General features: G+C 39.1%; 1 protein-coding gene across 1 annotated transcript; it reads right to left on the reverse strand.

The window, feature by feature from the left end:
• Window positions 1-247: 247 nt before the first annotated feature.
• On the reverse strand, window positions 248-23,883 carry LOC137405690 (histone demethylase UTY-like). Its single transcript, XM_068092044.1, has 25 exons — window positions 23,751-23,883; window positions 21,568-21,637; window positions 19,770-19,887; window positions 19,099-19,207; window positions 17,913-18,033; window positions 16,098-16,152; window positions 14,818-14,946; window positions 12,065-12,290; window positions 10,046-10,221; window positions 9,426-9,593; window positions 9,008-9,132; window positions 7,083-7,226; window positions 6,646-6,703; window positions 6,370-6,537; window positions 5,851-6,022; window positions 5,546-5,712; window positions 5,008-5,223; window positions 4,707-4,887; window positions 3,499-3,654; window positions 3,234-3,378; window positions 2,661-2,845; window positions 2,344-2,470; window positions 2,037-2,124; window positions 1,589-1,779; window positions 248-1,280 (listed from the first exon to the last, which is right to left on the reverse strand). Exons 1-24 carry the CDS (start codon window positions 23,819-23,821, stop codon window positions 1,604-1,606), a joined length of 3,351 nt encoding a protein of 1,116 aa, XP_067948145.1. The 5' UTR covers window positions 23,822-23,883; the 3' UTR covers window positions 248-1,280; window positions 1,589-1,603.
• Between the last annotated feature and the right edge of the window lie 510 nt (window positions 23,884-24,393).

Here is a 24,393-nt window from a genome sequence, read left to right on the forward strand (position 1 = left end):
GACTCAATATGAATGAGCCCATACTGAGAGGGTCATGACAGTTACAGGAATTCTGGGTAAACAGCCGAGCAATTGTTATACCAGACACGGCATTGATTGATTTGTGATCAGATAAAGGAGAGCACCAGGTCAGATAAGAGTAATCCCGCTTGTGTGTAAAAGAGATTTCATTCCATTTGAAATCAGCACCAGGTGACCATTAGTATTTCTGCAGACGGCATGAAGAAGTAAAAGCCAAATGTTAATTCGTTGTGTTCATATATTTTACCAATACGTAAATTATATATGGCAAATACCATTCCATAACTTTAGACAAACTAAATAAATATCGGTGAGGAAAAAGCAAATGTAATAGCATTTAGCAGGTATATGCAGCAATTATTATTCTAGGTACAGCATTCGCCTCGTAGACACACTGATTGTATATACAAAAAAGCAAAGGTTAGACACGAATGCATTCTACACTAAAGACCATAAAATCCAACAAAGGTGAGACTACTTATATTAAATAAAGGAAACTAGAGCTCTCACTTGCTCCACACCCAGCACAAACAATGCATAGTCCTACATGTTTCTGCTGACAAAATCTAGCCTTAGAGCAATCCTTACGGCTAGCATAAATAGATTTAAGTTAATTCGAGGCACACTGAAAGTCCAACGCCAGAAACTGTCACAAAAGTGACAAATATTGAGTAAATAGCCCGAGGTTCTCTCATTTTCAAAGCGATACAGTTGTTAAAAATGAGCAGAGGGACGGCGTTTCAGTTTGCGTTCATTTTGTATGCATCTTCAAAAAACATGTTGAATGAGACTATCAAAAACTATAGTTCCCTAGATAAGACTAAATAAGCTTGTACAACTAAATTCATCAAAGAAAAATGATAAAATGAAGGCAAGAGGCGGTACTTGCGTGGCTGACATTCCATCAACCAAAAATACTTCAGAAAAATAGGGTTGTGAAATTTGTAAGCATGATAAAAGAATTGACTACGTTAACTTGGATTTACTCTATGGTTCATTCTATTCTTAAATTTATAGTTAACTTCATGGCTGACTCTAATGTTAACTCTACGGTTAACTTCATGATCAGTGATTTTCCCATAGGTGAGTGTAGATGTGGTTGTAGATCTGGTTCGGGGTAAGTAGCTTTGACCTATCACGGGGTAAGTACTTTTGTAGAAGCAGCAAAGCAGGTATCGCTGTGCAGGCTCCCGGGTATTCTATGTACAATTGGTAGGAGCACTAATACTGTCATTGCTGAGATCGTAGATGGCTACTCGCTGTAACAATGCCACAGAATTACTCCCACAGAATAACCCCATAGAACAGGCAGTTAGAAAGAATATCGCTAGATACGACAATCAAACCACAATACAAAAAGGTTCCAAGTCCAAAAAAGTTTGCCCAGTACATTATAATTATTAAAAAATGAAAAGCTACACAAAAATACTTCAAGTCCATACTTCAATATGCATGTAGTCCAAGTTTATTTTAGTTCAATAATTTTTAAGCTGTTCATTTAGTATCACAGGCTTCCAAGATCATACAAAGAATACATGTATATAATCAATAAACTTGCATGCCATACCTGAGCTGAAATTACTCAAGTTTGAGCGCTTGTCTGATCCCGTGATTGAGAGTTGCTCTCTCGTGTGTTAAAGGATAGAATAGAGTTGACCACTTCAGTAGCATTGCTCTGTAGATGCAGCTCAATCGAATCATATTTTTGAGCGAGCTGGTCTGTCAAATTTTCTCGTAACACAACAAAACCATCCAGAGCTACAACGAATGTCAAGCAAAATTTGACTAAATAGATTTTCGTAACATCGTTTGGCTTCTTTGTAGGTTGATGTATAATTGCATAATAATGATATAAAGGAGTTGCTTGCTCTGAGCGAAAGCTCTGATAATGAGAAGATTACTCCGATTACAGCTAAAATGTGTTATCTCAAAAATGCCACTGTAACCAGCAATAATTTAAAGACAAACAAGACTATGTAATAAAACTCTAAAAGCTATATATGAAGCAAACTCACCTGAAGAAATCTTCAACGCGCAATCCAGGCAATAAACAACATGTTTCTTCTCAACTTCTCTGACGAAGAGGATGTTGAAGACCTCCAACTGCAAGTAAACGCGTCAGACTTGTTGAAAAATATCCTCATCGCTTTGGCGTTTTTTACCAATCGCTATTTCACTATTCAAAAACCATTACAAATCTTTGCCATGTTTTTAACAGCTCTTACCACATGCAGCGAACCATCAGATTAACTTGAATATTACATGTTCAAGTTAATAAAAGCTCTTTTACACGTGTGTGCTCGCAAAATCAAATTTTGCTACCTCACAGCTGAAGCAGTAATGTGGGGGCTCTCCATCCTGTCTTCCATGCCAGACTATGTGTTTGTTCTTGCCTGCAAGAAACTCTTCCACCTGCCCCGTGTGTTCCAGAGACTTCATACAAGCAAACCTATCAAAGAATTAAAGAACTACTGTCACACTATGTACTGTCACACTATGTACTGTCACACTATGTACTGTCACACTATGTACTGTCACACTATGTACACTAGTAAAATATAGATACTCTTTAAAATATGTGAATACTGGAAATTAAGCTGTAAAACTTAAAAGACGACAAATGGGCAAAATGGACTCACTTGACTAAAGAGAGCAGATCAGGGTTCGTCATCTTGACATTACTCGCCAGCTTCCAGGAAAGGTGGATCATAGGAACTATCGACTTGTAGTTCTGCAATTTGTTAAACTCGTAGCGTTCCAGAGCAAGCTTAAGTACATTTGTGTCCATCGGCGCTGTGTTCCATGCGATATTGTTACACCAACCCTGCAACAGACCACAACTCCTAATTATACCAACCCTACAACAGACCACAACTCCTAATTATACCAACCCTGCAGCAGACCCCAACTCCTAATTACACCATTCCATCCAAAAGGGCTAATATTTACTATAACACGAGTCATGTCTGTCCAAAGTCAGAAATTGAGGTTTGAAAAAAATTGTAAGGTGGGGGATTCAAACTTATGACAATTCGCTTACTAGCCTAGCACACTTACGCTGATCATCCACTTTTATGGATTCCGGTACGGTTGTGCACATACCTATTCCCTGGGCTGTATATGCACACCTGCCGATCACTCACATGACACACAAGACTATGAGGGTACCATAAAACACTTAAACCAATAATGCCCAAAGAATGCCGACTTACTGTAGCCTGCACCCAGTGCACAGTGCCTGGTGCGATGAACACCAAGTCTCCTGGTTTCTGTGTGAACCGATATAGAGGTATCTTTGCTTTAATGAGGTCTTCAGGAAGCGGCCACCAAGCTCCACTGAGGTAGTCCACATTGTTCCTGAACAAACAGCATGCTAGCGTAGCAACAAGTTCTACTCAGCTACATAAAACACAAGTCCTCGATATAGCTAGGAATAACTTTTGGAACTTTCATTTTGTAAGCCCCAGGTCCACTTACTTGACGCAGAGCTGATGCAACGCCCCCCAATAATCATCTGGCACGGCAAACCACTCACAGTCACCTGGTCCAATGTTAAAGTTTATAGAGCAGAGGTTGAGGTTTTCTTGGTGAGCGGGAGTTCGACATCCAGGTATTTTCATGTACAGCTGCACGCTGCAACAAGTAATAAGGCTAATTACAGAAGAATTCACAGATTAAAAGACAATATCTACAATACCCAAAACTGTCTGTAATTTCTCTAAGGATGGCAACAAAAAGTCAGCTGTGGCCTCCTACATGTTTGTGTGCAATTAAAATGTGAGAACAGATCATAGCAGTCTTTTTTGCTTTTGGTAGCAAATCTACATTTTATTGTTAAACTAAAATATGCTATTATTGATTCAAAGAAACTCTGTGTTAAATTGCTCAAGAATAGTCAACCAAAAATTGTGCAAAAAGCAATGAAAAGAAAAAGGGCACAGTATGTTTAACCAAATTCAGAATAGGAGAGCGCAAAGCAACTATAATAATCGGTACCTTACTATAACCTTTTAACACCGGCAGCTTAAGTTATATAACGCACACCAAAACTGCTGTTGTACTAAAAGCTTAACGATGTCATACCAAACACGCCAAAGTATAACTCAACTTAACCTGCATGCCTATTTACCAAGTTAATTTGTTTTTTGCAAACAGAAAGTCATCATTTTGCATACTTCAGGGTTTATAATTGATAAGCTCAAAGCGAATGTAATGATCCAACAATCTTTATTTATAGCGTAAAGGAGGAAGCAACTCTAATTGCACATCACTCTAAAGCCTGGTTCCCATATACGTCGCAAAGCACCGGCGACAGCACCGCAGGCTATTAGCGGTGAAATGGGAACCTACGCGCAGGGTACCGCCGAGGACCGCCGGTAGTTGCCAGCGGCATCGCAATAGTTTCGCGCTGCTCAAATTTCGCAAGACCGCAGGCAAAACCTTCCCGAAATGCACTGTACGGGTAAAGGTCACTATTATAGGAACGGCATGGCGAGCGAACATTTTATTTGATTACGCAATTATGTTTACGATATTATTAACGATGTGGCTTTTATGTGAACAGATGCCGCTGAGCCTAGCGTCGCAAGCGTTTTGCTGCGCATGTTACCGCCGGAGTCTCGCAATCGATATGGGATCCAAGCTTAATGCAAGAGCGAAGGTCACAGTCACAATGTACTACCCACCTGTTCATGCCAAGAACTGTATGACCGAGGTGACTAAGGGCATTGCCAGACCAGTGAACTCTCAGCCAATGTGGTAGTTTCTGCAACTCCACCAGTTGTGTTTTCCACTTGTCTCTGTCCGAGAGGTCAACATTTGTGCCAAACCGTATCATGGGAGGCAACTTCCGCTTTGTACTTGAGCCTAAACAATCAAAGATGAGATGTACTGGTAAATACGATAAAACCACGAACTGGACAAAAGCATCCATAAAACACATCGCAACACGATTCTATGGCATTCTCATGGCCTTGATGAGCTTACTTGATGAACTTGAGTCAGAATCAGAGTCTCTGCCAGTTGGTTTTGACTGCTGCTGCCCTTGTGAACTGCTGCCCTTCGGCTGCTGAGTGGCCGCCTTAGTTGTCGATCTCCCCGTCTCCTCAGCAAGAGATTCTTGAAAGGACGATGCTTGGTACTGAGCATACTTCGCTATCGTCGTAGATGTACGGGTGCTTTCCTGTTTCCATGTTTGGTTACCTAGGAGATGAAAGACAAATTTGGCAAAACATATCAAGTACAGTATCTTTGGCACCAAGATGCTTCACAAAGATATCTAAAGATAGATGCCACAAAGTTTCACTAATGTAACATATTTAGCTCACTCCATGGCTCTCATGAAGCACTGTTAACAGCTTGTTAATAACCTTTAAAGCCAATCGTATACATACAAACATGCATGAAAACCATTTTTCACTAACGACAAATGCACCCAACATTGCAAGAGAGACAACTTAAACCTAAAACGCAGGCAGAAAAAACAATTAGCAATTGAACGTAAAAACTGTTTAGATGTATTTACCATGAGCGTCTAGCGTCTCCTCGACATTGTATTTTCGCTGCGTTCTTACTTCACAGGGGTGGTCAGGTGCCGTCTCCACCAGAGTTTTTGTAGAAAACAGGCCAAGGTTTAGCCTTAGAACATTGGTCAAACTTTTTACAAGAACTATTGGTTGTGCCATAGCCACCCTGTAAATATGCAAAGCTTAAATGTTACCATTTACGTAAATGGCCAGCACACAAGTTCTACATCGACAAACTAGAGCAGGAGAACAGCTAGAAGATCATTGATATGAAATTACGAAATTAAAGTTCCTGTAAACTGACCTTTTGAGGTCACTTGACATGGCATCCTTTTTGCATTCGATTGTTATAGTGGGTGTAGCAGGAGTTAGGTGCTCAGGTCCAAGAGCTGGTTCAGGAGGTGGAGCAGGCAGTGGTGGCCGACACATGTCTGATAGTATATTTGGTGAGCCCTTAACCATCTCCCTCGACTGGCCTACAAGCACAAGTAGCTGACACATCGGAATGAGCAAACTGAAGATGACAAAGTTTATATATGTATGAGTGCAGACCATAAAACTGTTCAACTGGCCCCACAAAGAATATACTACCGCTACATGTTTGTAATGCAATCCTTCAGTTTGTTTACAAGTGAGGAATTTCATAAAACGAGTTTTAGTAGATTTACAAATCTACTAAGCAGCTGTATGAGCAGTATGAGCAGCTGCGAATAGTTCTATACAAATATGATATCATACATTATTTTACACAAGTACTAAGGCTACAGTCCCCCCTCCACTGTGTAATTAATCGTAAGCTATTTGATAAAACTCAGCTACTCACAGCCTTTTGTTGAATCCAATATCTCCTGAGCTGACATGGCTAAATTTAGTCGAGATTTCATTGATTGTCTAGCAACAGATGGAGAGGGTGGGACAGGATACGCCGCAGTAATTACTTCTTGTTTGATGGAGAGAGTTTCTGAGGGCGGGAGCACAACCGCGGGGTCATCTAAAATAGACATAAAAAACTGTTACTACCCCAATGACACAATAGGACACCACTTTGGCTAACCAGAGAGCTAAAAACACTATCATATGAAGATAAATCGCTCCCTACCTTTTGGCTGCATCATCCTCTCCATGTTTGATTCTTGTGTGTCCATACAGTTATCAGCCTAACAATACATAATATTACTCATCAATCATAGCTAATGAATAATGACTAATGAATATACAGGTGCTACACGCTACAGTAACACGTCAGACACTTACAAAGAAAATGTACATGTACCTCTACCTACCTGTGCAGTAGCCATGGTGAGGAATATTAATGTAAAATCGCTCTACATAAGATTATATAATCTCCGGTCAACTAAAAGCTATGTGATTAGCTCGCTAAAGCTGGTCATTATAGGTTATATTTTTAAGCATAGTTGTCTCAGTGGAAGTTGTCCCAACGGGAGTCGTCTCATCAGTCATTGTAAAATAACAACGATGTATGGAGTTCAGGTATTTGAAAGTCACAACCATTACGTATGTAGTCAGTGTACTAACCTTAGACATCGCGTAAGGTTGTTGGCCATAATAAGGATGTCTATGCAACATAGCTTGTGGATCCATGTTTCCTTGTGTCGGATGCATATATGGAGTCCCTCGTCCTGCATTCATATATCCTGGCATGTCTTGTTTGGCGTCTGCCTGTAAAATACTCATTTCATTAACCTTTTCTATAATCAGAGCCATGTTTGTTCGAAATGGCTGTTAGTAGTTGGAAAAAACATTGCTCCTTACAGGATTTAAACTGGTAACATTCAGCTTAGCTATCCGGCACACTACCACCTGTGCCATCATTCACCTTTACCAAAGTTAGAATTACTATGCACATATTTATTCTCTGTGCTTTATCGACACATCTGACTATCAGCACACTGGGCTGCCAGGAGACTGCTCTAAACTCGAACACGCGTTGACAGCCAATTCTTGCCATTATACACTCGACTTATAAATCTGCATGTGCAAGATTAAGACTAAGGAAAAACAGAAAATCCATTGCGCACTTAACAAAGCCGTAAGTACATCCGTAGATAACGCTCGAGTGCCTCGATGAGATGAATTAGAAATACCATCTACATAAATGCCATCGTATCACGTCAGTAGAAAAGAGGCACAGCACCCGCTGTCAAGCCAAACCAATGTTATAGAGATTACAATCTCACACAATAATATAGTAAGTATGGTTATCACAATAGATGTGCCACAACCTCTTTTATGACTGACAATAGACAAACAATGTCAACCCCACAGACACATGCAAGAACTTTTACAAAAAATAACATGGCTATTACATTTCACAAAGAATGAGAATAAAGTAAAGACGTGAGAGAATACTGCTGGGCAGAGATATGATCGGACCAAAAGGTACGATCGGACCAAAAAGTACAATCGGACCAAAAGGAAACGCTAATTCACTAGATCCGCACATTTTTCATAGAGCCATAGAAATCTTATCCTAAGCCTATGTGAGAAACACTATACAGCTAGGCCTTAACGAAAAGTTGAAAACAGCTCTGACAAGCTCGTTGTCACTCGATTCTGTTATTAAACAACCTCCCCTTCAAGCCTCCATTGCGTACGTACATACGTACAGACTATTTACACACTACTTCTTCACATTGGCGCTTTCTCTACTTTATGTTGGCTTTTTATTAATAAGTGTAAACTTTTAAAAAGTACATTAATTTTAGTTTTTTCTATTTTCAGCCTTTGAATATGAACGAATGTTACGGTGCTGTGGAGTACATAGCGGCCGATGTTACCTATTTTTACCTATTCTTAGTGTTTGCTTTTTGGGCATTTCTCTTTGCATTAAGCATTTGCATGTACCATATATCTTTTTATGGTGCTTCAACTACAGCAGATATCAGACTGACACCTGATACCGTACGTGTATAAAACACGTCATGGCCAGCATATCTGTGTAATATATTACATATATTAATATAGTACATATATTAATATATGTACTATATTAATATATTACATATATTAATATAGTTCATATATTAATATATGTAATGTATTATTCTAGTCTCATTCAGCTCCTTAAGTATAATTTTGACAATTTTGGCAAATCTTAACACAGCGTCGCAACTCCGAAGACTACCTGTTGACGGATACTAAAATATAAAGAACTGCCGAGACTCAACTCAAACCATCTGTTTCTGTCAAGTCAATCCTACAACCATTAATATCAATAACTGGACGTTATTGACGTTATTCACGACCCACAAGGTGATAACTTAATCTAAAACTGGAAACAACAAAAGTATGGACAATGAACATTCCGGCCAGTAAGGACTCTAATCCTGTCTCTATATGTTAGCGAATCATACTATAAATATCATAATGAAAGATCTCCTAATGACTATGTAATGAAGTCTCTTTAAATACGGGCAACCACAAAACAACTAAGAACTTACTTTTTTCTTAGCGAGGGCTTTGCGTTTCCTAGGCGACTGGCCATTGATCATTTGACTTGAAGTGGATGAGAGGCCGTCAGGACAAGCGTTGTAACCTTGTGGGGGTGCACCACCCACCACTCCGCCTAAGGAAAGGAAGTGAACTTGTCAAGATAATAATGCGTAACAGCCACATTAAATTGTGACCAGGCTTCAACACCACAAGTGGAACATTAAATTCTATTACAAAGAATACATATATATAATATATATCACATCTATCTTCAACAGACTTAGGTAAAAACAGACCAGTAGCTGAGACAAGAAGAATGCAACTAGTGCTACATGGCTTATGTTGAATATCTATATCCTGGGTAGTATTAAACTTTCCCTCACACTACGTTGAACCTCAGGGAGAATTTAGAGACAGGGAACCCACCTTGTTGGCGACTAGTCAGCTCGGCAGGTATAGGCAGATGAAAGGCCTTATCTATGCACGGCAGTTGATGCTGGGCGGCAGTCACTTCCTCCAGCTGCTGCGGAGTCAGCTTATTAAAACTGTTCTGAAGGAGGGAAATCCGCGACTTAACATTTGGGTTTACCTCTTCTGCAAACAGACGGATTATCCTAATGAATATGGCGACTTTTTCCCAAAGAGTTTCAAAGCTAAAAGCTCTTTTTATTATGAGAAACAAAGCAATGCAACAATAACACAAACTATTCAGAGCTAGACCACTAGCAGTCAAGTGCGCAGTGAGAGATTATCATATGGAATAAGTATATGCACAATTATTCCATGATGCAGCAAGGTGGTCGAGTGGTGCAGATAGTAGTGTGCCTTGCTGGAAAGTGGAATATCTGGGTTCAATTCCCGTTCTGTGTATTCCTTTTTTAACACTCTTAGCAAGGCCTTGGACAGACAAACAGACACGGCTTATATTATAGTAAAGATTAATGTGTGACTGCTTCGAGACACCCTGCTACATCAGCGACACAAAATATCTGAGTTTTACGTAGAAGTCACCACCAAGTATTCTTTACTGTCATCCTAAAACCTACTTGGGTTGGTGTTAACGGCATTCTGAAAACAATGCAAAGCATCCTTGAGCTGAGAGTTCGCCTCATAAAGAAGACCGAGATTGGTCCATGCAGCCGTGTGGGCCTTGTCGAGCTGGACAGCGCAGATGTAGGCCTGCAGAGCGTCCATAGGCTGGCTCTGTTGCTGGTAAAGAATCCTGGCAAAGAAAGAAGGCAGAAGATAAAACAAGGAACAAAGATCAGCTGAAACGATGAGGAACGATTGCATTTATAATACATTAAAAAGAAATTAGTGAATTGAAAAGCACACAGAGAAGCTGGGAGTGTGTGGAAAGTTTTTGCCTATGATCCGACTTGCTCGGTATTTCCGCATGACATAATGAGTAACAAAAAACTACAGAAATTGCACAAATCAATTACAAAAAAATGACCAAGCGCAATGCATGATGTAATGCGAGTGTTGCTGGAGTAATATGCAAGGTTTTTTACCAAGCCCCTCAACCAAAACAGAATTGACCAATGAGCTGACACCAGCTAGACGCTAATGAACTAACCATACCTACTAGCAGCACTCCTAGCATTTCATAACAGACACCCTACCGAACTGTCACCACTTTTGTCTGCTAAGAACAACTATTGCCCCAAAAAAATTGAAAATGAGGAAAATTAGCTTTTTGCATTTATGGCCAATACAATTCTAATGAAAGTTTAGTAAGCTAGCGCATGGTATAATTAGCTGGCTAGTAGAGTACGTGATAACCTAACTCATTAGCAAAATGTAAGCAGATCACATGAACCATTAGGCATAATGCACTAGAGGAACCTAGAGAAGTAAGATCAGATGTAATATATTGGTTACCAGGGCCTCAATAATCACTGTACCTCCAGCATAGCCATTTCCTCTACTATAACAGAACTACCTATTTCCACTGGCTGCTTATTTGTGATGGATTCCAAAGACACGAACTGGTCGTGCCTGACTTATAAAGCTGTCATTAGGTGCATGTGACTACCATAAATCTGATGGGAGAATTGATGGTTTTATAAACCGAGCCTCCATCAGCCACTCCTAAAATGCCTCAGTAAGAATGATAGTACAGGCTATGGGCATGCACAGCAACAGTATATATTGTTAAACAATTGCCTTTTTGAATGGGGCATACTTGGGAGATGCCCGACATGCAGATCCCAGGCTGGGCAACTATTTAGGAAAATCCTACAAGGTATAGATCCACCAACATGTCTTAAGCAAGCCTTATGATGGACTTAGCGCTATTCTGATTGCACATGGTAAGGTTGCGGGTCGATATGCCATAGCTTGTTTTCTGTCAAAACGCCATTGTTTATTATTCCTTTAGGTTACTGGAAATCCTTGAATGTGGTCATTGACAATACTGCCTTATAAGCTAAAAAGTCCCAGCGGAGACAAATGAAGGCTCACCTCAGGAATACTCCAAAAATCTTTCCTTGAAAGATTGGTTCCCATTACATCACTAGTACTGTCGGCGGTTATTCATCGACCATGTGCGCCGTAGACCGATGGCATCATCAAGGCAACGCGGATATGTCGGGAATGTTTGCAGCTGTCAAACCTTCCGAATAGTTAGCCGTGCATCCACAACAACCTGTGCAATCGGCAGCACTTCGGCGATAGTGATTGGCTGCCGATGATTGCTTTATCTATATTTTCTTTTACGACCATCGCTGCGGGACTCGTATTTCATCGTTTACGCAACCGCACTGATAACAAGAATGCTCTGCTGCAGAATATTCATTGATGTAAATGCGGATGGGTTTATGATAGGGCGAACATTGTTATCACAGACGATCACGACAACATTGTGGAGTTAACATCCACATACGGTGATACAGCGTGAACCAGCCTCTAGTATGTCACGTTCAATGGTTAGCGCTGACTGAACCCTAAGTTGGCCGAGTAACAATAGTAAGTAATGTATTCAGTCTCTCAATCTACCGACCATGCACGCCTCCCCAGGCGATAGCAAAATGTGTCTGTGTAATGAAACTGCTGGCTCTTACCCAATCGAACACCAGGTGTCTGCGCTCGCCTCTGACTTGTCAATGCTCTGTCGGTAGGAGACAAATGCATCATGCACTTTCCCCAATGTTGAGTAACATCGACCGAGGTAGTACCAACTCTCACCATTGCTGTTGTCAGCTTCGAGACTTTTTTTGAGATGCTCTATGGCAGCAGTCTGTCGGTGGGGCAGGTCCCCCATTGACTCGTCCATGTGGTACATCCATCCTGCAATATATAGCTCATATCATAAGTACATGCATGACAAACGTAAAGAAGACTTCCGGAGAACATATGCTGACATGGTGAGCATTCATACAAGCAGGTTCATAGAGTCTGACAATAAAATTCCCTTATACGACATAGAAAATGGGAATTCCGGTTATTAGTGAGAAATTATACATAGCAATAAAGGCTATCGATGTGAGACAAATATAGATAAAGTAGAGCATCAGTACTTGAGCAATTCCAAACTTGATCGAAAAATCTGCGCATTTATTCACAACTTGAATGACTAAACATGCACAGACTCGGCAGCATGAGCTTAAAGCAGCTTGTGAATGAGAATAGACTTACACTTCGTGCAGAAATTGTCTTTCACCTTTTCGTGCCTGATCTTTATTAATCATTGGTGCCAGGTAAGTCAGCTAGGGCTGACTTACCTGGGATCCATTATTAATAAAAATCAGTCATTAAATATATATTACACATATTTAATAAATAAATCATTTGTTATTTAAAATTTTTGGTTATTATTTGAGATAACTGATAAAGTAATAATAATAGTAAAGGTGTAAGATTTTTGTTTCTTCTGAGTGAACATATCAAAATGTTTCTAGGTGTAATGGTTAGCCTCTGGATCTCATCGTCAGATGAGAAGCGAAAAGGAAGACCATGAATGAATTGATTAAGGAGATAATAAATAGCTAGGAGATAATAAATGTTAGAAAATGGCATGCCTCCCTAATTTTCGTTTTTATAATTTACTGTTAGTAGTGGGTGTTATGTTTTAAATATTGCATTAATTCACTGTTTTTTCGAAGAAAAAAAAATATATATACATTATATCATGTCTAGGAATGCATTATTCGATATCATTTTTCTTAATCGGGAAATTGTTCCTGTATTCAAACGATTTGGTTGCCGAACAAAAATCTAGAATGAATCATGTTTGAGAACTGATGTATCACTGTATAAGAGATAAGGATAGATAGCAGATAAGCCTGGATCTTAGAAGCCAGGGTAGATGTCAAATACAAGACTAGAAAAACAGACAGGGCTAAATGTAGGGGCCAAGGCTAAATATAGAAAACAATGATACAATTTTATTAGAAAGCCAGGTCGCATACTTGGTCTACAACTGGTGTCAGTAGCCCTAGCTGCATATCAGACTATCTGAATATCAAACTACCATACTTTTCGGACTATAAATCGCACCCCTATATAAGCCGCATCTGCTTTATTTTCCAAAAAACGACAATAAAACAATACATAGGCCGCACCTTTGTATAAGCCGCAGAACTCAGGACGGTGCTTTTTAACACGGCAGCAACTTTCCTGTTCAAAACCGAACAGTGCCTATCGGCACAGTTTCGTATTAATCGACGCTTTTTAACCTAGTGCCTAACGGAACAGTACCGTTAGGCATCGTTTCGTATTTTCTTTCACCGCTAGAGGCGCACTAACCGGAGATTCCGGTTAATGCGCCCTAGTGATGAAAGAAAAAGCCACAAAATAGCCGCACCCTTATATAAGCCGCATGGCTCAAATCATCAGAAAAAGTAGCGGCTAATAGTCCGAGAAGTACGGTATATAGTGACAACTTTTTCATATTTCGAAAATCTGTCGACATACTGAGAAGCTTGACTATAGGCTAGATATACCTGGCATGACCAGCTTTATACTGTAAACATCTATAAATCATGGACAATAACGCCGTGCAATAAGCCAACCTGTCCAGTACAACTAACAATTAATAATAGTAATAACCAATAAGAATAGCAATAATGTCTAGCCATGGAGAAAATCTTCTTACAATGTATCTTTGTACAACTAATAGACACAGCAATGATGTGTGTATAAATCCTAACAGTTGACTACACTCTGAGCGAGGAGCTTCCTCCCAACAGAAAGTCTGAGAGAAATTTCACACAGACTTGACAGTTGCTTCCGCCTATATCAGATACTGATGTGTTTGTCACAAGATCTGGCACAGAACACGTTTACAGCGCTAGCAGTTAATTGGATAATACTGTTAGCACCGAGCCCAATTTTTGCATTTTTATAAAAGTTGCAGGAAATGATAAGCCCACCATTTGGATAATTCGTAGTGCTCATAATTCATTTGGATAAGTCGTAGTGCGACTCATAAAATTAGAAATGAATCACTGACAAGAGGCTAAATACACAACTTCCTTAGGTATTATTAGTAAACAGGCCATATAAACAATCAAACTGCATGATGCCCCTTGACACACATCGGTCACTCAACACAATGGCCAGGGTAAGGAACATTTCAACATGCATAACATGTGTTGTAGGACTTCCTTCCATCTCAACTAATCAACTTGCTGTTTGAGCGATTAGGAACTGCACGAAACCCACAAGTTTATTTGCCAGCCTTTGATTGGCTAGATTCAGACACAATGATCATGCTAGTGACTAGTTAAAATGATAAGACTAGTAAGCGCCTGCTTCCGCCATCACAAATGAGGAAATTCCAAAAGAAAGGCAATAAATAATTCACCACACTTACCGAGTTGCTTGTAGGCATTGGCTCGCACTTGGTTTGGAATATTCGCTCCTTGCAATAGCTGCTCATACAGAGATCTGGCCTTTTTCAAGTCTCCCTCCAACTCATACATGTGTGCGCCATGAAACCGAACTGCAATTGTTATTGTAACCATATACCCTGACAGTCTAGTGTGCTGTGAGAGATTGTCAGCATGCCGATAAAGTGCAGATAGCAAATATATGAACAATTATTCCTGAAGGCTGGTCAGCACTATATCGCTGTATCTCAGCGTTGATGCCATGATACTTTGGCGATTGTCGATGAAAATAATGTTCACACTATCACAAACCCATCCGCGTTTGCATCAGCAAATACTCCATGGCGTAGTATTCTCATCTTACTTTTTAATTTTTCGCGAAGAAATCTTTGTTTTTGCGGAAATAATGAGGCTATCCCCGACCGCAAATAACTATTGTTGAAATGGTTCACATTATAGAGCCTGTCGTCGACGCTCAGCGAAATATCGGCATATCTTGACACATCCGCGTTGCATCGTCGATGCTATCGACCCCTGGTTCACCCATTCGACGATGAACGTCAAAGAAAAACACCGACATACGGTGAAATAGTGTGAACCAGCCTAAAAGAAGCTACATTAAAGCATAGAGAATAAAGCACAGAGAATAACTATGTTCACAATTATTCCTAAGTGTCATGGAGTGGTTTATTAGTGCAGATGTTAGAGTGTCCGTCTACAAAGCTGCATGTCATGAGTTCAAAACCAGTTGAAAACATTTTTCCCAACTTCTAAGTGTGGCTTCGGACAGACAGGCACGGATCTCATTATAGTAAAGAAGGTTACTGATATTTTCTATACACATGAGAGGTGACAGCCAACATCCACTGCTCATGGTCGACTAATCAGAGTTGAGACAGAGGAAGACTAATACACTCACATAGCCTATTGTATAGTCAGTCAACCACATAATGTGACAGTCCGGGTGACGCATGATCCACCAATCCTCAATAGCGTCAAATGAGAAGGAAATGAGAAAGAATGTTCGTGTGCAATCCCTTAAGCCATGGTAAGTACGTTCATTGATAAAAATAGAATACGAGATTGTAAGATATCCTATTCCCAAGCATCCGCGAGTACGATCAGATCAGACAAGCGTAGAGAGAATGGCGCAGTCGGCATATCAGCACTTCAGGAAGAATAGAGTCGAGGGAATCGTAGCATAGCAGCGCTTCAGGAAGAAAGGTGAGCAGATCAGAGAGTTGTGGCTAAATGAAGGACTTACCTTCAGCTTTAAGAAATGCGCTGCTGTTGCTGTCGTTTAAAACTTGCTTGAAATGCTGCAAGATGAACAAATAAGAAGATTAACAATAGAGCCTGCAAGTCTTGGACGGGTTCTAATAACTGAGAAAATAATCTTTCATAAAAAGAACTAGGAGAAATTAAACGAATCATTGTCAAACTCTGGAATGTGTAAGTGAAAAAACTTTTACGTGTAACTTGGCACATTCAAGCATAGGACTATATCAAGTCCACCTGCTCTGGAAAAACAGCAGCACCAAAATACACCAGAAATGCTATTATAAAATACCGCGCGATGCCCCAGAGTATATTTTAAGATCTTGAAATTGCAAGTACTTAACAGGCAAAAATATTAGACATTTTGAAATAGCAAGAATAGCCTGGGATTCTTCAGATATTTATAATAATAAAAATGATTTACTTGATTTCTATATAGCCAAACTAGTCTCGCCAAACACCAACTCGGCGACAAATTGGCATGTTTGCCAAAATCGACCAATTATCAACAATGCTTGCCAAGCATTAGTTTAGGTAAAACTAATGCTTTGCAAGCGAATAACACAAATAAATGACAATCTATCAAAATCTGTAAATTAAAAAAGGGTTTAAACTTTTGCAACTACTGACACTAGCATGAAGTAGACAAGGAAAAAAGTCAAAATGTGATGCGCCTTGATGCACATCGGTGACTCGACGCAATGGCCACGGAAGCAGACATATTAACACACATAACATGTGTTGTAGGACTTCCTTCTCAGCTAAGCAACTTAATGATTGACAGAATGGCAAATGCACGAAGCCTAAAATCAAAAAAGGTGCCAATAGTCAGAATAAAGAATTTTTTAGAGAGTTTACAATACCCTTATTTGTTGAATGGGCCATACAGATATTCATTACTACCTATGGAATAGAAGTTAGGAATTGTGTCCTGTTGCATTTAGTCTCATTTAGTTTAGACACCAATAGTTCTGCCGTCTTTGAACTGTACGATCTGGGGATCCAGTTAATCAAAACCATACTTGTTTTTAACCAAGTGTCTTGAATGTAGGCTAAATTTTCATCGTCCATTTTGAATCAAATATAGGAGTCACAAGGATAGTTACTGAGCTGAATACATCACTGTACACCTACCTTACACAGTATGTTTCCATCATACAGTGAGAGTTTATCCCTGCACACCTAACTTACACAATATGTTTCCATAAAACAGTAAGAGTTTATCACTGCACTTACACTATGTGATGTCAGGGTTAATCTGCATGCTTGCATTATTTGCAGGATGGAAACGGCGAAAACCTGCGAGTTTAATTACTCGCAAATTGTTATTAAAAGTTTAATCCTAGTGAAAGAAGGAAACGGCACTAGCGAATGATGCGCGAAAAAATGCCACTCAAGCTATTCCATTTTGAACATTTTCCGCACTCCAGTCATTCTTATTCCAATAGTGTGCTACCAAGTAAAACAGAAGTGTGCTGTTAGCGATGTAACCTGATGTGACCCTGTTATGACCTCAGATGTAGAATTTTTACCTTTTTAAACAAAGCGCCCGTGTTACTAGCCTATGCAGCACGCGAATTCCATTGAAAAGCTTATCGCATGGTAACTCCACAAGCACACAACTCCAAACCTGCATCATGAGCGCAATGGAAACATAGTGGCAGAGTGCCTGACCGAACCACCGGTATATGTATGTATGTATATATATATATATATATATATATATATATATATGAAACAGTTTGAACATTCAGTCAACAGCCTATTATTGCTGCACATAGCCTTTGCTCCTTAATCTCACCTTTGTGGCGGCTTCATAGTCTTTGTTCTTCTTTTTTATGATACCAAGCCTTAAATGCACATCGCTCGCCCTGCTAAAGTTAGCCTCGCGGTAGAGCAGCATTTGAAATGCTTGAACAGCCCTGCAATAAAAAAAATGTATGTATACTTGAGACCAGCCAGCCAATGTGCGCCTCAGGCACACACTAGTTGACCAATGAACAATCGTGATTGACTATAGCCAACGAATCACCATAAAATCTTTAAACTAGTCGATTGAAACTTTCAAAGCTTTAAACCGCAGGCCGCTTCAGCACACCCAGGATATTAGTTGTCTCCTCCATCTCAGTTAACTCTGAAGCAGCAAGTCAAATCAAAAGGTAAACAAAACAACGTAGGCCTAGATCACCGACACTGCAGATTTGTGAAGTTTGTTTTGATAAGTTAAGATGTTTTAGTAGATAAAAAGCCACAACGATGAAATTGAAACCTTATGAGTTGATAGCTAATAACCATTACTGATGGAGCATCTGAACTGCTAGGTCACGTACACGCCCTCCCTGACAACATACTTCCATATAAATGCCAACTAAATGATTAAAATCCTATCAAAGCCGCCATTTAGGTCCTGTTGTAAAATCATTTCTTGTTTTTATTTTGACAACCTCTATCCTCGTTTAACCAATGGCCAATTGAATAAGTGATATTGTTGGCACCTGTCAAGCATTAAAAATGCTTACGATAGAATCAGACATAATCGCCTGTATTGCGCATGGTGTGGGGAAACACTCCTACTGCGTGGCATGAATCATGTATTGGCCTGCACTCAATCAGTAGTTCCTGTTTAACTGATCGAGAAACTGGAAAAGGTGAAATCCCGTGTCTAAGCAGGGGATCCACCTTGCCAGGATATTTATATTGAATCTAAGCCAAAAAAGATGACTTCTGAAATATTACCCAACTCCTCGTTTCAAATCAGGATTATACCGAAGCTAAAGCAATGAACAGATCACCTATAGGACTTTTTTGACAAAAAATAAGACTCCAATCCTGATTAAATATTACACTTATAGCTGTCATATTGCATATGGGAACAGGAAGCTGCAACAACACATGAAATAAAATGGTGCTCAAATAGCCAATCACAACAGTAAAGCGTTAAAACAGACAAGCTGGTTGTCATACATTGGCCCGTATGGTATACTTACCAGGCATCTTGAGAGTAGTGGCAGTAGACGATTCCAAAGCCATAGAGAAATGCAGTATTTTGCCAATAGTTTGGATCTGAGTTATAGTACTTCTGATAGGCAGAGAGGGCTGCAGAAAGATAAAAAGGCTAAATATAGCCCGATCAACTATGTCTTATCAATCAAGGAATTCAACTAGTTGAGCATTCCGAGGAAACCAACAACCAACTATCTGGAAGTGTTGGTAGGAGGGTGCCTAATAACCGAACAGGCGTGGCGAATGGCGATGAGGTGGAGTAGATTTTTTGTCAACAGCAGGGTCTCTTATAACAATAGAAAAGAGTTAACAAAGCTATTAATCCTAGTCTTTTGTTAGCCAACCACACACTCTGATCAGGCAGAGCCTTTGCATTCAACAGTGACACGGGATCCCTCTTGACCTGCAAATCTACATCATCAGGCTATGACTAGTAAATCACATGGCATACCCTAACACATCTACTCTGTGTTCCCTCATATTCTAGCGTATAATGTCAGGTCGTTTCAGCCCATTGACCCGCTTCACAGACCTTAAATATGCCAACTATGCAGTAGAAGAGGGTAGAGTACAGCGACACCGTGCACGTCTGGTCACCAATCTCTCAAACATAAATACTATTTCTGAAAAGGTGCCAGGTACCGCGTAAACGTACCTTTAGGAAAGTCCTCTAACAGAAGTTGGAGATGGCCAAGAGAGCATATAAGGTTCGGAGATACCGTAGTGTTTAGTTTATTGCATCTTATCAATTCATTCTCCAAACACTGTGCACCCTGCAATTGCACATGAGCTTATAGCTACATGATGTATGCCTTATAGCCACATGATGTATGCCTTATAGCTACATGATGTGTGCCTTTAGTTTTCATGCAAAAAAAAGAATACTGAGGAAAGCTGCCAATCAATGTTGTTTTATGCTTTGAAGATGTCCTTGAAAAATGTATTTCCATGCACGCTGAGAAAATCATATATAGCCTAAAGTCGAGACACGGAGATAACTGCTGGACTTGAATAAAGATGACAGCTTAAAGCTACCAAGCTGTTTGACACAAAGGGATCATCAATGGGATTATCAAACAGCTGTAACACTGAACAAATCTCATTTTCTTACGGATGAGTGGATAGAGCATTTATCAATTACACCTGTACCTGGAAGACACCTCTCGCTCTTACTAATGGTCAGCTGGATGACTGCGCATGATCACCATAGCGATGTAGAACTACTAGAAGGACATGTTACTGATGTATCGAAGCTCATTAAAAAAGGCACATCAAGGATTCTTTTGCAGCTTGTAAAAAGGGTATAACTATGATTGTTATGGTAATGTAAGCATAATTTTAGACAGCTTCAGCAGTAAATCAACTCGCTGAAAAATCTTTCTAGAAAAATCTTTCATAGTTAGTTTGCTAGAGCAGAGAACATACACCAGTATCTTTTCTGAAGGGTGAAAGCACTTGCAGCACTGTTATTGAGCCACTGTCCGTGACATGAATCCGATTGATCAGCTTAAGGTGACTGGCCACAAAAGACAACCATTGGCTGGCATCATATCACCAACAAAGACTGATAAAAATTTTAGCGAATACACAAAAGAAAATATGCAATTTTAAAGATAAATTTTGGTAAAAAATTTGTCATACAGAAAAAAGTTCGACGAGAATCGTCGACCTGATGGGTTACTAACGAGTAGTCACATTACTACAAATAAACATTTTGCATATTTACGATGTTTTACAAACTATAACGCTAGAAATAAAATGGACACACAAATGCAAAAGCTTATAATTTTGCAACACGTTTTACTGGTGCTGATACAGTTTCAGCATGACAGCTACAGCAGCACTACTTGGGTGTTCATCAACGCTTAAAATAATATGGCATGGACCCTACTAAAAATGGTCATACAGCAAGAATCCATTGACAAGCTCATGAAATATTGCCATTTTAATAAAATGAATATTTTAAAACATCACGCTAAGCATTTTCTAATATTATAACGGAAATATAAATCTACCAAATTGAGTGGCCAACAAATAACTAACCCGATGGTATACATCACATGGCATATTCATGATAAAACACTGAAGAAATCACCTGCAAGCATCATAGGTGTGTGACAACATTCCATGTTATTTTTCCATGGTATATAAGATGAATCTAACAAAGCTAAAGTACTATTTTCTTCTTTTCATCCCTTAATAATATTGATGGCTGCCAATTCATTCAATTCATATACTAAACATGTTTAATGTAATGCAAATTATTATTGCACAATGCGCAATACTATTGTGCAATGCTTTCCAACACTGCTTCTGAAGGACACCCTATTTTAGATAAAAAATTGATCTCTTATTGAGACGCTATCTCTGGTTTTATTGCCACACAATACATTTATGCATGAAACTTATGAGTCTGTCTAGGTTTTGAGTTTGTCTATGTTTCATGAACAAACCTTTAGTAAGAGCTGTCTCTTTGCTTCACCTTCTGGACTATTGTAGAGGTCAAGCTGGCCATAGAGTGAGCTGAAATCAGAAACAGGTCACGCCTCTGTATAGCCCAAACATAGTATTAGATTGCCTTGTACTCTGAGCAGCAGTACTTACAGGCATATCCAGGCCTCTGAGTGTGGAGATTAGCTAACGGCCATATGCAAATATTACCAGTACATATCGCTAATCAATAAACGTGGGCTTGTTGGCAGACAATGTGCAGTACGGAGGCGAAAAGGGAAATAAATTCCACAGCTATTAGAGAATACTCTGGTCACGTACGCACCCCTTTAGCTCGACCAATCAGCTCAATGGGATACTAGCATATACAATAGCATCCGCGCAAAGCAATTACAGCTCTTGTCAGTCAATGCAAGTAGTAGCGTACAATATATTGTAATATACGCGCAGGATTAGTCTATATTTAGTCGTACAATGACTAGTATTACAGGAGCACTAACCCACATATTTTCGTATGATATATTTAGCTCCCCAATAGATAAATGTATGCAATGCCCTATTAAAAGGTAACATTCAATAATTCAGAGCGATGTTAGCTTTGAATACTCGAGACAGACACATGTGATGGTATTGGCACTTTTCTAACAACGCGACATAATTTTCTCTTTATGTTGAATATATGGAGACAAAGGGTAACATGACGATGCGGTGATGGCAAATGCACATCACACATCAGTGGATGTGACTCAGCCTAGATTAAATGTACAGCTGATCTGTAGCATAATTACAGAACAAGAACAATAGCAATCAGTTGAAAATGACTGTCGCTGCTAGTAAGATCATAAAAAAGACAGTCACCCTTGTTGAAATGCTGATTTAGCAATTATAGTTATCTTCCAAAGGACTACATATTTTGTATCCCGAAGAAATTGAATGCTTGACCCATTAGAACCTCACATACACTTCACACCGCTGACTAACAAACCTCATTCAGTTTGGCAATGAGCAGCTTGACAAAGATTAGGATAATATATGCTAGTAGACTGTCTGACTATCGGCATAAAGGAAAACAAGTGAAGGTAAAATTTAAAAAACTGAGTCTGAAATAGCAAATCAAAGTGCTAATCAAAAATTTCCAGCGAATTACAATAAGTTACATTGCAAGAATTACGACATATGAAAGTATGACACAAAAAAAATCATTTTTATGTAGATCATTTCAAACTGAGTATTCTGTACAAAAATATAGTATAAGCATACTGTCAACCACTACTTTCCTACAAAACACTTTATAACAATTTCAAAACTGTCTGATCCTCATACTATGCCATAATTAACTTGATTCAACATTGACTATATACTAAATTAACCACTCCCTCCTTACGTTAACGTGAAACTTATAGCTTGCTTACATAAACATCTACTTACACTTATACGCGTACTGCTAACGTCTTAATAGCTGCTACATGGTAGTGAGGAAATGTTCAAGTCTTAACAGTTAGCTTGGAGTCAAAAAAATCGAGAGAAACTGTTAATTCAGAAAATTAGCAGTTATGAGAACTAATATTAAGCATATTCACACATAGTGCTTCAACTTGTCGAAAAGCTAATAGATTAAAATATACGTCAATATCAATATTATAGGTCTAGGTCTAGGTGTTTTAAGAACCCGTAAATCCCGAAATCGGGCAAAAGAAGGCCGTTGAGAACTTTATTTAAAAATAGTCAATAAAACAAAAAATTATGGTAAGCCGCGCAAGTTGCGCGATGTTCTAGGTAAAAAACTATTCATATAAAACCCGGTGTTTGCACATACAGCTGAAGGAGCACCCCCCGTAACCAGTCTTGTTTCATGACTGTGAAGAACATTTTGTATTTGGTTAAAACTTTCGATAAGAGATTCATGGCAGTCGTCAGACAAAATCTTTAGCATGAGAGACATTCTTGCATGTTTGCGTCTTAGTTCTAAAAGTTCTAGATCTATAAAAATTCTTGCCTCTGTAACACTCTGCCTACCTTTCAAACCAGTCTGTTAGGAGTTAACAAACATATTAGATTGGATAATCACGCAATATGGTACTAACTTAAACACGTGAGTCTTTTGGCCATATGTAGTTAAAACAGAACAATAATTATACGATGAACTTGAATAGATTACTGAATGCCTTTGAATTATTGTACTTACCTGTCGAAGCTTTTTAATCTTTCCATTTCGGCTGGCGTTACAGCTGTGTCGATAGCATGATCTAGAGTCATTGTGTAGACAGCTGAATTTAATTAACTTTTAAACTCATGTAGCTTTGATAATTTTTTGTGAAAAGTTTGTGAATTTAAGGACCTACGTGCGTAACAAAAGAATACAAGATCGAGGTCGCACCAGTAGTGAATGAAGATTATTCCAATTTACCACTGCATTGTTTGATTTAGTGTCTGTGATCCAAATGAAAAGTTACATATCCGAGACGGGAGCTCATAGACCGCACACTACTGTTTAGGACGCACAGGAGAAAAAGTTGAATGTAGAGCAAAGACTTTTCTCATGAAGTAAATTGTATAAACGGTGTAAAATTATTAACAAAAATTATTGAAAAAAATTATTTTTATACTTAAAATTTTGTAAAATATAAAACGTTCAATTCAACTTTTTATTGCGACCAGCTAACTTTTGATCGAAAATAACGTTTCGTTTACCTACCTTGAAACTTTTTCGTCGATAAAAGTTCGCAATTGGCTGGTAATGCCAATATCTGCATATGATTGGGTTACGAAAATGTAGAAGCGATCTGTTTTGCATTTGTGACGGCTCGTTAATCGTGCTAGTTTGCCAT

Source organism: Watersipora subatra, chromosome 10, assembly GCF_963576615.1.
Source record: "Watersipora subatra chromosome 10, tzWatSuba1.1, whole genome shotgun sequence".
Taxonomy (NCBI): Eukaryota; Metazoa; Bryozoa; class Gymnolaemata; order Cheilostomatida; family Watersiporidae; genus Watersipora; species Watersipora subatra.